The 13,508-nt window shown below is 41.4% G+C and overlaps 1 protein-coding gene across 2 annotated transcripts in view; it reads left to right on the forward strand.

Moving 5' to 3' along the window:
* Positions 1-13,508, forward strand: part of arhgap39 (Rho GTPase activating protein 39) — a 105,728-nt gene that overhangs the window by 74,419 nt on the left and 17,801 nt on the right. For both annotated transcript variants that reach the window (XM_086224310.1, XM_086224311.1), the window contains exon 3: positions 7,286-8,567. In XM_086224310.1, the coding sequence (XP_086080436.1) occupies positions 7,286-8,567 (1,282 nt within the window). The remainder of the gene's footprint in view (positions 1-7,285; positions 8,568-13,508) is intronic.

The raw sequence follows: 13,508 nt of genomic DNA on the forward strand, positions 1-13,508 counted from the left end.
TCTTGGGGTATCAGAAATGTTAATTCAGTTACGGTTCCACAACAAGCTCATACCGAACAGCTACAGGCTTTCAATATGCACTCACTTGACCATTTGGTGCACTTATATCAATCTAAGCAATATAATACAACAGCTTAATAATAAATGTTCCCATCATGAGGATTATATTATTCACTACTGTACTAAATACACAGAGAGGTGTAGATTTGTTTAAGTGATCATTTTGAACGCTCCAACATGTCGCTTTTTAACTCTACTAGGTTGTATTTAGAGGTTTCCTAATATTTTTTTAATCCAACCACTTGTTATGATTTTCCAGGAAAAACATGTTGAAGAACAAACTTCATTCTCCCGAACAAACATAGGAAAGTCATCAGACCCTTCCAAGTCAAGGCCCCAAGGAGGATGCTAAACACAGGCCTACTTTGTGATATGATGGATTAGATTTGTATTCAAAATATTCAGAAAGCAGTGAGTTTGTGTAAAGATTTGTTCATTTTGACTGATTATCAATTCTGTTGACCAGCACGCAATGTGACAGTTGTTTTGTTATTGTCTAACGTCGGTTCATAACAGGTTCAGATCCAACATCAGTACCCAATCAGTTTAAATATGTTTCTTGTCTGTAATTATAAAACAACAAGAAAAATTAAGGATGGGCAGTCAAGTGATAACCTGGATCTGTGAGTAGAGAAACATTATGAAATTGTTCTCAACCATAGGGCATGAGGGTGAGTGGATTGATAAGGATGAAAACGCTGTGAATCATATGTTCCCATTTGGCCTTCAAAGTCAAATCAGGGCTTGAATTTGTGTCTCTCTTTGAATTGCCCTCTGTTTGTACAGCAAATTTTGACATCAGAAAGTGTTGAATTGTATGGTGGCTGAATACGATTTTAACAATGAATTACAACGATAGCCATACTGATTAAATTAAATCAAATCAGTCATTAGATAATAAGGGTGTAGTTTCTAGAGCAGCAACAGTGTGTGTATTTGTGTGTGTGTATGCATGTATCTATGTATATCTATCTATCTATCTATCTATCTATCTGTCCATATAACTATATATCTGTATTTATCTCATTTAAATGTCAGTAAAATAATATTACTGCATCAGAATACTGAGTGAAGTTAAGAAAGAATGAAAAAGGCAGACATCAGCCCGTATTAGTCCTTCCTCCTCCCTCATCCATGAATGAATGACACAGGATTTGCATTAAAAGACACTAAATTGTTGAGCTCCTGTCATGGTGAATGAGCCCATGGGAGAGACTCCCTACAGTTCCTTCATGTTCCTTATGCTTAGGAGCTGTAACAGAAGTTTTGAAAAAAAAGATGTTTTCTGCATTGATACATTAATCATTCATTTAAGATTAGTGATTAATCTGTGAATCAGTTACCTCTGACAGACTGAAGCTAATGATACAAATCCTGTAGCTTTCTCTGAGTCATTTGTGTTATTGTGTGGCTTATTATGCACTACGTCACATGAGATCATTTTGATCCATTTCATGTGCCAGCCTGATTTTTGATTCAAGTCTAAGTTGACTCTGAGCATCGAAAGACATCAGAGCAGGAAGTGACTTTTCGAGTATCAGATAATATGGTGAGTTGTGGCTACACTGAGATGATGTTTTATGGAAGCCAGAACAAATAACCAAAGGGAGGTACGATATTGTCTAGCTTTCTGTGCTCTCCCTGGGTCTGAGCAGAGGTTCTTGCTGTGTGTCCTATTCTGTAAGAACACAACACGCATTTTGTTCACTTGCAGAATGCTAAACATCCCACGTCAATTTTTTTTGCATGAATGTGTGGTTTTGTCATATTTTGTTGGATCAAATCACAATATCAACACAGAGGCCTGATTTACACTTTGCATTAACGTGTTGTTTGTGATCAGTGGCGTGCTGCATTAAGCTGCTTCAGGAATGTCTTGATCAGGTTTTTTTTTGCCATGTCTGTGGGGTTCCTCACAATCTTGCACTGACAATAGCGTTATTGAATGTTCTGACGTGCATATTGGTGCATCTGTATCCCGTCCACCACTTACTGATGCGTGTAAGCAGAGCCATGCACCCTTCCAACTATTTACGTAAAAATGATCTAGCAATGACGATCATCATTTGTAATTAAATATTAGAATATCTGCTGGCATTTGATTGCTGATGAAAACCCTGTTGACCGTAAAGCAGTAATTTTAGTCTAATCCACATATTCTGACTTCCTTTTACTTCATTTTTGTGTCTGTCACACAAAACTAGATAGTTCAGTTGATCGGGTGACATGAAGTTTTCAATTTCTAGGTCGTAGAAGTTGCTCTTCTTGGCAGCATTACTGTATGCTTCTCTGTGTCGTTAAATCCAGGGGCAAGGCTTCCAAAACAAGATTATATTAGGGCATGACATTTAAAATGACGACTGTTTTCAGACACCACTCTTATCGACAGTAGATTGGTCATACACTGTGGCCTGGCTGTTAAGTCGGTTTAGCAAAGAGGAGTCTGGTCGTGAGATGATTCCAATAATCAGACCTGCACGTGGCTTATACGCTTCATTGATAAATGAGGTCCACTTGGAGAGAGGATATATTACCTCAGCAAAGATGACAAGCAAAACTGTGCCAATACAGATATTTGACAAATTACCAATATCTGACAATAACAATAACACACTTATATTCTTGTGCATCTTGAATAACTTTGTGTTACTCCTTAGGAATTAGCTTTGGATCAATGTAATTCTTGGCCATCTAATAGTTAACAAGATTAAGACAGGAAAAAAACACGTCCACATTGTATTTGATGAGTTATCAGTCATCCGCACAAGATGATGCCGTTCTTTCCAAATTCAAAATGTTGTTACCATCCAAAAATGTTTTAGTGTGATCTGTGTATGCAGCAGAGACTATTTTTTTGAAGAATAAGACCCTGAAGAGGAGGGATCTGCAGGTCGATGGCATGGTGGTGGTACAGAGACAGATGGAGACAGATTGGAAGAGGCAGGGAATGTGTGAATTGATTTGCGGGTCAAATGATGGTGAATAATTTAAGGATAAGGTGGAGAAAAAACAAAGCACATGTTGTAGTTGTACCAGATGGAGAGAGAAAAGGTGGAGAAATGGAAAGAGGAATAATAAAGAAGGGAGCTTAAGTGAGGAAGAAGGAGAGAGAAAATAGGTTTGAACTCAGTCTGGACCATGCTGCAGTGCTTAATGCTGCTCTGTTTGTTTCCTGCTCTCTCACACACATAGACACTCATGCATATTAACGTACACAAGTACACAACACATTCACACTGCCACTATTCAGCACTTGCCCTGGAGATCAGCGTGTTGAAGTATTTGTACACGGCAGGTGGCCAATGCTGCAATCGATTTCACACTTTCCTCCCTTTCGCCGAGTTCAACTCTTGTTCTTCATCCCTCACCGTACTCCCCCTCTTCCTCCTGTTGTCTGACTAACAAGCCCGCTCACTGAAAGGAATGAGTTAGTGAATGTGAACTGATGAAGAAGAGGTCTGTTGTAGCCTGTAGTGATGGGCAGGGAAGGGAAGTGAATCATTAGAATCATAGTTGAAAAGGTTTGTTAAGGGAAACTTTCTGTGCTTGACCAGAACTACCAACTGCATAGTCCCACTCACTCATCTGAAACACAGCCACATGTTAGGTTCACATTCAGCTCCCTAAGTAGAGGTTCATCTGCCCAGTGAGCTGAAAATTGATTTGGATAAATATAGTGAACATGATGGAGTGTTTGCAAACTAAAGGCTGAAACACCCCATCATGTTCAGCATGTATATTTTTCACCTAAAGTCCCCCTCCAGTCAGATATGTTTTTCTTCTTGTGGTTCCCACAGTTGAATGTTAAGCTTCATTGTGTAGAATTATGGATGTGCAAATTTTGACTTAAGGAGACTATTTCCACATTTATTGATGTAAAGTAAGTGTAAGTGTAAAATTTATGTCATAATCTGATTTTAAGAGGAGGGCCCTTAAGTTTGATATTTGACATCACAAATATTGTGGAAGCCAAGGCTGCTCCATGTTACTGACAAGTCAAGTCAAGTCAATTTTATTTGTATAGCGCCAAATCACAACAAAAGTTATCTCCTGACACTTTACAAGTAGAGCAGGTCTAGTACCACACTCCTTCAATGAATTTACACTCAACAGTTCTCCATGAGCAAGCACATCCTGCAGCAGTGGCGACAAAAACCTTCCTTTTAGCAGGCAGGAAAGTCAAGCATATCCAGGCCCAATGGAGATGGCCTTCTGCTTTGACTGGTTGGGGGGAAGACCAGAGAGAAGAGGGCGAGGCAGAGACAAAGACAGATAATGGAGAAAGACAGATACAGAGAAGGAAAGAGAGGGACAGAGATAAAGCAGGAGAGGAGAAAGGGAAGAGACCGATGGACAGATGTGGACGTGAGCAGGTGAAACTAAGGGTGGTAGTTTGAGCCACTTAAGGCCTGTAGCCTCCTCCAGCAGCACTGGGGATCTGAAATGTGAGGAGCCTGAAGGCTCTGGAGAATGAGACCAGTTGGTAACACATATGAGTATATGTATAACACATACAGGAGGGAGCGGCATGGTCGTGCAGTGGTTAGCACTGTTGTCTCACAGCAAGAAGGTTCCAGGTTCCAGCCCCAGCTCTGTGTGGAGTTTGCATGTTCTCCCTGTGCCTGCTTTTGGGTTTTCTCCGAGTACTCCGGCTTCCTCCCAGAGTCCGAAGACGTGCAAGAGGGGACGAGGCTAATTGGACACTCTAAATTGATCCTAGGCGGTGAGTGTGAATGGTTGTTTGTGTATTGGCCCTGTGATGGACTGGCGAATGGGGTGAACCACCCCTCTCGCCAAAGGCTGCTGGGATAGGCTTGAGCCCCCCGCAACCCTTAACAGGATAAGTGGTAGAAAATGGCTGGATGGATGGCCATACAGGAGGACAAAGAGGAGGAGAGAGAAACCCAGTGCACCATGGAACATCCCCCCACAGTCTAAGCCTATAGCAGCATATGCAAGGCCTAACCTAAGCTAGACCTAACTATGAGCTTTATCAAAAAGGAAGGTCTTAAGCCTGCTCTAAAATGTAAAGAAGGTGTCTGCATCCCAGACTCTACGTTTAGAAACTCTAGGGACTACAAGTCACCCTGTGTCTTGGGAGCAAAGGGTTCTACTTGGATAGCAGGGGACTAAGAGCTCTGTCAAATATGAAGGTGCCTGATTGTCGAGGGCTTTGTATGTTGAAGAAGGATTCTATTCTAAATTTAACAGGGAGCAATGCAAAGAAGCCAGTACAGGAGAGACATGGACTATTCTGCCAGTTCTAGTCAACACGCCGGCAGCAACAATTTGGACCAACTGGAGAGTCTTTCGGGAATTACTAGTACAGCCTAATGGGAGGGAGTTGAAGTAATCCAGCATGAAAGTGACAAAAGCATGGACTAGTTTCTCTGCATCCTTTTGAGACCGGATATGCGTGATCTTAGTGATGGTACGTAAATGAAAGAAAGCAGTCCTGGAGATTTATTTAATGTGGGAGTTAAAGGACAGATCCTGATCAAAGATAACCTCTAGGTTCCTTACGGTAGTGTTGGGGTCCAGGGTGATGCCATCCAGGGTACCTATCTCATCAGACAGGGTGTTCCTAAGGTGTTTTTGGCCCAGTGCAATAACTTCAGTTTCATCAGAGTTTAATAAAAGGAAATTATGGGTCATCTATGTTTGTATTTCCTTTAGACAGGCCTCCAGTTTAGTCAGCTGATTTGTTTCATGCGGATGGATTGATAAGTACAGCTGCGTATCATATGCGGATTATCTCAAAGCTTGAAACCTCCAGTGGACAAATATTGAAAATTGACTTCATACATCTATTTTTTTTGTTGTTGTTGCAAAAACCATGTCAGACAATTACATTTTATAGTATTTTGTATATCCTAAAATATTTGATACTGCTTACTGCTTCCTACTCCTTACTGCCCACTGTATTTCAAAGTGGAAAAAGTGTGTACACATACAAAAACAGGATGGGTCTCAAGCATAGGTGCCGATTTATGTTTTGTCAGTTGGTGCTCAAGGCTCAAACAGTCAAAAACCCAGGTCTGCACTAAAGATAAAGCCTCTGCTGAGTTAATATTATACATGACTTGCACTGAGGAGTATTTTGAGAAAGTACCATGCATTTCAGCACCACAGGGAATTAATAGCAACTCAAAACATACACATTAACACTCATAGGCACAAATTTTGTGACGCACATGATTTACAGGGACTAGAAAACCAAAATGTTAAAAAATACAATACACACAAGAAGTATTTATCAATGCCACCAAATCAGTTTATTAAATAAAATTCCCATCAACATAAATTTGACATAAAGAGCACAATCCAACACATTCACAGCTATGAAACACCATTATTATATACACCCATGGAAATAATTGGCTATTGTTACACGTGCAAAGAAAGCACACAGTAAAAACAGTCAATTATCCAGCAACACAGACTCAGACAGATGCTGCATTATTAAAAACTTCCCCACTTAAACTGAACCAAAAAATGGATGGAATGTGTATGGAAGAAGCATTGCTTCTTCCAAAATGTTTGTCCCTTTGAACTAACCATTCATGACCTGGTGTTGTTGAAAGATACTGGTGGTTTGTGAACTTTAGCTATTGTATCATTCTGCATCACAGATGATTGTCACTAAATCCTGTGGGAGATTACAGTACATTATATGAACTGTGTCCAGTTGTATTTTAGGTTTGAAAGTATATAATCGCTGCCAGAGATGAAGTTAGCAGGAAAATAGTCATTTCAAGTTCAAAAGCATTTTTTTTTTTCTGGTTAAAGGCTCACATTGCTGACCAGTTTCAATTTAATCATCACTGCATTTTGGCCCTTTTGTTAGTGAGGAATCACTCTTTTGTGTATCTTTCTTCTCAGTAAGTATTCTTCATTGTTTTTACAAAATGCACACTTTTGTTTGAAGACAAAGGGCTTTACTCACAAAGTTGATAAAAAGTATCAGTTCAAAATATGAAAAAAAGCTTGAGATAGGTTCAAAATCTGCCTTTTTCAACTTTACATACTTATTTGCTGCATAAAGTGTGTGATATTGTTACAATTTGCATGAGAATTTGAGCTGGCACCAAAGATATAAATTGGTAACTGGTACATGAAGAGCAGCTCTGTGGGCCAGGGTTTGGTGATAGACAGCTCTTTATCACTATGCCCCCAAACTTTAATTAAATCTCCTCTCCTTTCCTCTCCTCTCTGTTTCTCTAAGGACTTCTCCCTTCAGGTGGAACACTGGTACAAAGGAACGAATGCTGATAAAGGTGACAGACAGAGAGCCCAGCTTCTTGGCCCACCAGGGAAATGGTTACTCCCCTTGTGACCCCCCCACTCCTGGAGCGCTTTCTGGAGGAGGCACCACCTCACGAACCCGCCGTTCCTCTGGAGGCAATCCACCCTCCGAACCTGATGGCTCTCCTGTTCTATATGCTGACCGTCGTCAGTCTCCTTTTCTGAAGCGTGCTGAGCTGGGTGGCACTGGCACCCATCGTCGAGCTTCAACCGACTCCCAGCCTCCCTCACCCCGCTATGCCTATGAACCCCCACTGTATGAGGAGCCACCATCAGAATACCAGCCACCACCCATCTATGAGGAGCCTCCTACTGACATGCACCTCTCTGACTCCTCCTCCTTCTATGGTACTGGCAAGTCCCCTGCTCGCAAGTCTTCAGCCCCACTCTATCACTCTCCCAAGCAGGGCCAGTCCCCCTATGGCCAGCTGGTTCTGACCAGACAGAAGTGTCCAGAAAAGACCCAGAGTCTGGAGTACAGTCCTGTAGGAAAGGAGTATGTGAAGCAGCTAGTGTATGTGGAACAGTCGTCCTCAAGCCCTCGTTTCAAGACTGCTGACCGTCTGCTGCGTTATGGCACCACTGGGGGCTATGGTGGCTCATATGGGGGCTCCTATACTCTGCAGCATAGCCAGTCTCTGATCAGGGACCCCCGCCTGCTGCTGGACTACAGTGGGGAGGGTGGAGAGGGAGGTCAAAGGTTATTGTATGAAGACTCAATATCCTGGACATCCAGCCAGACTCACTCCCTCTCTTCCTCCTCCACTGGGGCTTTCTCTCCTGGTGGAAACCGAAAACGCAAGAGCCGCAAACCTTCCCTTCCCCAGGAGCTGGCTCGCTGCGGGGGACCAGAGGGGGATCTTGTAGGTACAGCGTCAGAGGCAATGCTGGCCCAGGCCAGGCTGGCGTGGGAGGCACAGCAGGTGATGAAACAGAGGAGCAGTTGGGACTCGGGCCAGGGAGGGGGGGCGCAGGGCAGTGGCTCTAAAGATGGCTATGAGAGTGATGGAGCAGTGCCTCTGCCATTACCTGGTCCAGTGGTGAGGGCCTTCAGTGAGGACGAGGCACTGGCACAGAGTGACGGGCACCACTGGAAACGCAGCACCTTCGATCGGCTTGGCTTCCCTCAGGCTCTGCTGGAAAAAAGCCTCTCAGTCCAGACCAACCTTGCCTCCCCAGAGCCTTACCTTCACCCATCCCAGGTACTGTGGCATGCTGGGGATATGAGTCCACAAAACACGCCTTAACAATTTTGTTTTTGCTGACCTCCAGTGGTTGAACTTGTCATTTGCTTGTGGCATCACTGTCTGATATTTCAGTTACAATACATCTGGACATCTGAAAAACAAATTTATGTTTAAGAACATTTAATTCATTTCAAACTCTTCTTGGAAAACAGGATAATGACTTAAAACTTAAGGTGACTGACAGTAATATGACTAATTATAATTTACAAACTACTGAAGGATTATGTAAAACTCAGGATTAAGTCTTATTGACCACAATGACTGTGAGTGAGGCTTATAACCCATTCCATCTGCTGATACAAGAGTATTTTCTTCTACCTCTAATATGAACTCTGACATGCACATGCCTGCAAATTGCAAGGCATTACTTTGAGGCTCAGTTCATTCCTATCAGCTCACATGCTTTCTGATATCGTTTTGCTGGATATCCATTTCTTTGATATACAGGAATGAAAATTTAAAATATAGGAAAAGGCTGGTATGATTTTAACTGGATTTTAAACTTCTCCAGTTCTACTGTAAGGGCAAAAATATTCTTACAGACTGATCTGATGTGACAGTGTTTATTGTTTTTTGGCCACAGACGTGATGGTACATTGTGAAAAATTCTTTTTCACAAATTTGACTCAATCTAGTTCAGAGTAGCCTTGTTTTGAAAAGAAATGCTGTTTGGACTAGGAGTGACTTGTATGTAGTGGTGAAAACTCAAGTATCTTTATACATACTAGACAGAGAGATTAAATTGATATCAACACACAGGCCTGTGTGAATAGGGAAATAAGCAGTGTAAGATACCTGGTGTACAATAGAAAGGGGTCAAATGCTCCTGCGAGTCCCTGGTGCAGCTATTGTATCATCCTGTCCCTGCATCTGCATTAACACTACAGTCACAAAACACACATTCCTAAAACAGTCATACAATAGATGTGTAACTTAGGTTATTGCATCAGAATTCCTTGTGTTATTCACTGTCATCTATCGTTGGCCCATTCTTGATGACCCACACCTGAACAAACATGTATACAAGTAGGTTTAGGTGAAATTCACATTTGAACCTATTTGGTACTATTACTCAACAACACTTTTTTTTTTTTTTAGTACTTCTTTGTAGTAACAAAATGGATTTTGAATAAAAAAGTAAAGTCAAGAAAAAATAGCGGAGCTTTTGCTCATGTTAGTAGTATTGTAAAACACCAAGTTAGCATCAGCCAAGACAATGGCAAAAATTTGATTTAAACAAATAAAGCAAGAAGTTTATTGACATGGCAAACTTGATGCTACGTTATAGTCACAATCAACTACCTTATCATCCTCGTCCACGGCGCTGGGTGCATGCAACATGCCTCTGCTAAGGCTAGCTGCTGGCATGCTGATATTTACTTCTACCTAACATATCACTGCAGGAGACTTAGATTTGAGGCTAACTTTTACGCTGTCAAAAACTGTGCAGTCTGGCTTTGTTTCTGATGTTTCTCCGGGTGCTTCCCTGGCTACCCTTGAATGTTGCATCACAAATGTTACAGTGAGCATTGTCTCTATCAATTTTTGAGAAGCATAACCACACCTTCAAACATAGCATTACTGCTGTCTGTTACGAAGCTGCAAGGCATCACGTAATCATTCTCTCTCTCTCTCTCTCTCTCTCTCTCTCTCTCTCTCTCTCTCTCTCTCTGTTCTCTCAAAGTCACCATGATGCATTCAGGTATTGAAATTTGGATCTGTTTGATATTACCTTAATCTGTACTGTGAGGTACTAATGTTGGTACCCTTACAGTACCAAGTTTGGTACCCAACCCTGAATACAAATAAATACAGTACTTGACTAATCCTGTACCGTTGATGCCCTAAAGGCTTTTCATAGCAATCTGAGGGAGGAAGTGCTTTGTATTTCATACTTCACATCAATAGGAGGCAGCATATTTCCAAAAAGTTGGTGTTCACTCCTATTTTAAGAAACAAAGACATGTTTACTTTCTTTGAGCTGAGAAACTGCCATTTTACATTTGGCTAATAAGTGAAAGAATGAAATCAAGTGATACAAGTAACCAATGTGAGTTTCCTCCGTAGAGTGGCTGGCTTGGGTTACTGCTCCCTCACACTTCAGTACCTCACTACTGCCAGATGAAAGAGTTCTGCAGACAGAGATCATTAGTTAACAATTTCATTTCAGCATCGTCTCCTGGAAGCTGGAGGCTCGTTCATGCTGCAGTGTCACCTCTTGAGGAACAGCTTTATTACTAGAAACCAGACCAGTCCTCAAGGTTGTGTTTTATTTGCTTGATCTCAGATTTTTGGACCTCCTTCATGTTCAAACAGAATTAAGCCCAACTTGAAACTGGTTGAGCCAATCACAATGGGTCCTCTATTGTTGCGGAGGTCTGTTATGATGACTGACAGAGGAATGCTATTGAGGCAAGGTTATTGTTAAAACTTAATGACTGGTAGACTTAAGACTGAATGCTGATAAGACAATTGGCTTTGAGGCACGATGTTCTCAGAGTCTTAATACAACCCATTTAAAAAGATAGAGTTTGAGCTACGTTTAAATTCACCTTGCAGAGGATTGGAGTCAGGGAATTGGGGGGAAATGTCCTCAGAGCCTTCTTATGTCTTTGAAGGAGTGCAACCCTTTAATCCACTGCTGTTGATGCTTCTTTGTCTGAAACGGCTTGAGTTATTTCCTCGTCAAACCCTCCTTTTTCATTCTTGATAGAAGGCTGTTACACATTTAACAAGTTATTCAAAAAACTTTTTGCCTTTCCTGTTTAATTTTTTTTAAATTTAGTAGAGTAAAAATTAACTGACAGGTTCTAAAATTGATTATTGATTGTGGAAACAGCAGTTTTACCTCAGCAGCTGTTGCTGTTCTGACGTTATAACATGATTCAAAGACCGTCACCTTCACTAGCTCATGGAGTTTTCCTGGTGGCCACAGAAATGCAGATATTCAAACTACCACTTTAACTTAACGTGATTAATTAAAATGAACATTTAACTGTCTAACTGGACAAACTGCTGATTGATCCTCATGTGATGCAGCGAGATCAAATGATACAGGATAACTGCCACACAGATGTTGAGTCGAGAATGTATTGTTGCATGTTCTCACAGATATCAGCAGTGACAGCTAGTAAGAAAAGTATTTCAGGTGGGGCTTTTTGTACCTTATTCACTCAGTTTTAGACACCATCCCTATAGAGTTTACCTCAAACAGCAGGATACCAGTGAGCTGCAAAATAGGCAGATTACCCCATGTAATCACCGTGGCATCCCTATTAAACAAAAGAAGTCATTGTTTTAATTAAGATATAAAGAATTTTAGAGTACAAAAGTGCAGCACAGAGGGAGGTCTTATTGAATTAGGTGGGTGGAGGTATATGTGGGAGGGCTTTTAGAGTGCAAAAGTGCAGCACAGAGGGAGATCTTACTGAATTAGAGGGCTTTGGGGGTGTGTGTGTGTGTGTGTGTGTGTGTGTGTGTGTGTGGTGGGGCTGTCAGGTGTTCAGCTGTTCCAACTTCACAGCTGACTGACTTTGCTTTGGGCAATATATTCAACACCCCTAGGGCATCAGAGGCATGTTGCTATGTACATACCTCATATCAGAAACGGGCAGGGATTGGCTGCTGCACTGACTGGGTGATGATTCTATCACCCTAGGAGAGCAAGAGACAAAGAGAGGCATGAACACGAGCAGGCTTAGTTTTCTGAACACAATGATTTGTATGTTTTATATTATACTTTATCATGCATTTTAAACAAAACAATACTTAGATAATCAGTTCATATGAAGATACAATTTTAATTGGTTAAAAATGAATCAAAAAACATCTTTCTATGGTGTTCTCTATTGGTCTGCCACTGCTGGTTATCAGGTGAATGAATGTATGGCTACTTGGTAAAACTAAACCATTGATAACAATTGACATTATAGAGGACGTGAAAGATGTAACAAAAACAACAAAAAACCAGCGTCATTTTTTTCATTAGCAAAGACACACACGTTGAGACAAATAATTGGAGGACACACAGTTGTGTCACTAAAAGCTGGATATGTATAGAAAAAGGGCTACCGGTGAGTTCTGGCAGTTTTCTTTTAACCCCAGTTTAAGCTCTGTGGTAGAAGTGCCATAGGTCCTATCTGCTTGGGCTGCTCCCCCAAGAAACATCTGAATATGTCCTCATCAGACTTGAAGGGATAAACACTGTAAATTGTCAGAAAGACAGTCAGAAACTGCCCGTGCCTCTTTGTCTGTGAGCACCGTGTGTTGGCCTGAAAAAACTGTTAGACTGTTTGCATGTGATGGGGTGGCTGAAATTGATGAATACAAAAGCACTGATTGATATATGTGCCTTGATCTGAGCCCTCCGAGGCTCTGAGCACAGAGCAGATGAGAGGGCTGGGAAGCACTTAGCCAAGAGGAAATGAGGCTGTCACTTCCTTCACTGTCTTTCTCTGCTCCCGCTCCTCCTTTCTCCTTCTTTTCTTTTTAAGTTCAGCTATGCAAAGGTTTAAAGCTGGGAGTGTGAAAGGAGCCATCTGCTGAGCGGCATCCAGCATTTAGAAGAAGAAAAAGAAAGTAGTGTAGATCGAGAATGGAGGATGAACTGAGTGGGGATATACAATCACTGTAATTCAGTGAGGGACACAAATATTTACCATGTTTCAGCATTCTGCCATTGAGGAAATTCAATGCACAAAACAGACGAGTGGAGTGCAACTTTAAATATCAAGAGAGCTACTCTGTGTACCCTAAAAGAATGAGTCGGTCTTCTTTTTTCTTGTTCAAAGTAAAATGAGCGGATGTCAGACTAATGTTTATGTGTTCAGTACAGAGACGCAAATGTATGAACACTGGGCATGCACATATAACAGGCATATAACATTTTCTACTCCA

This window comes from Aulostomus chinensis, chromosome 14, assembly GCF_037954235.1.
Source record: "Aulostomus chinensis isolate RoL2024-O1b breed Wild chromosome 14, RoL_Achi_v1.0, whole genome shotgun sequence".
Lineage (NCBI taxonomy): Eukaryota > Metazoa > Chordata > Actinopteri > Syngnathiformes > Aulostomidae > Aulostomus > Aulostomus chinensis.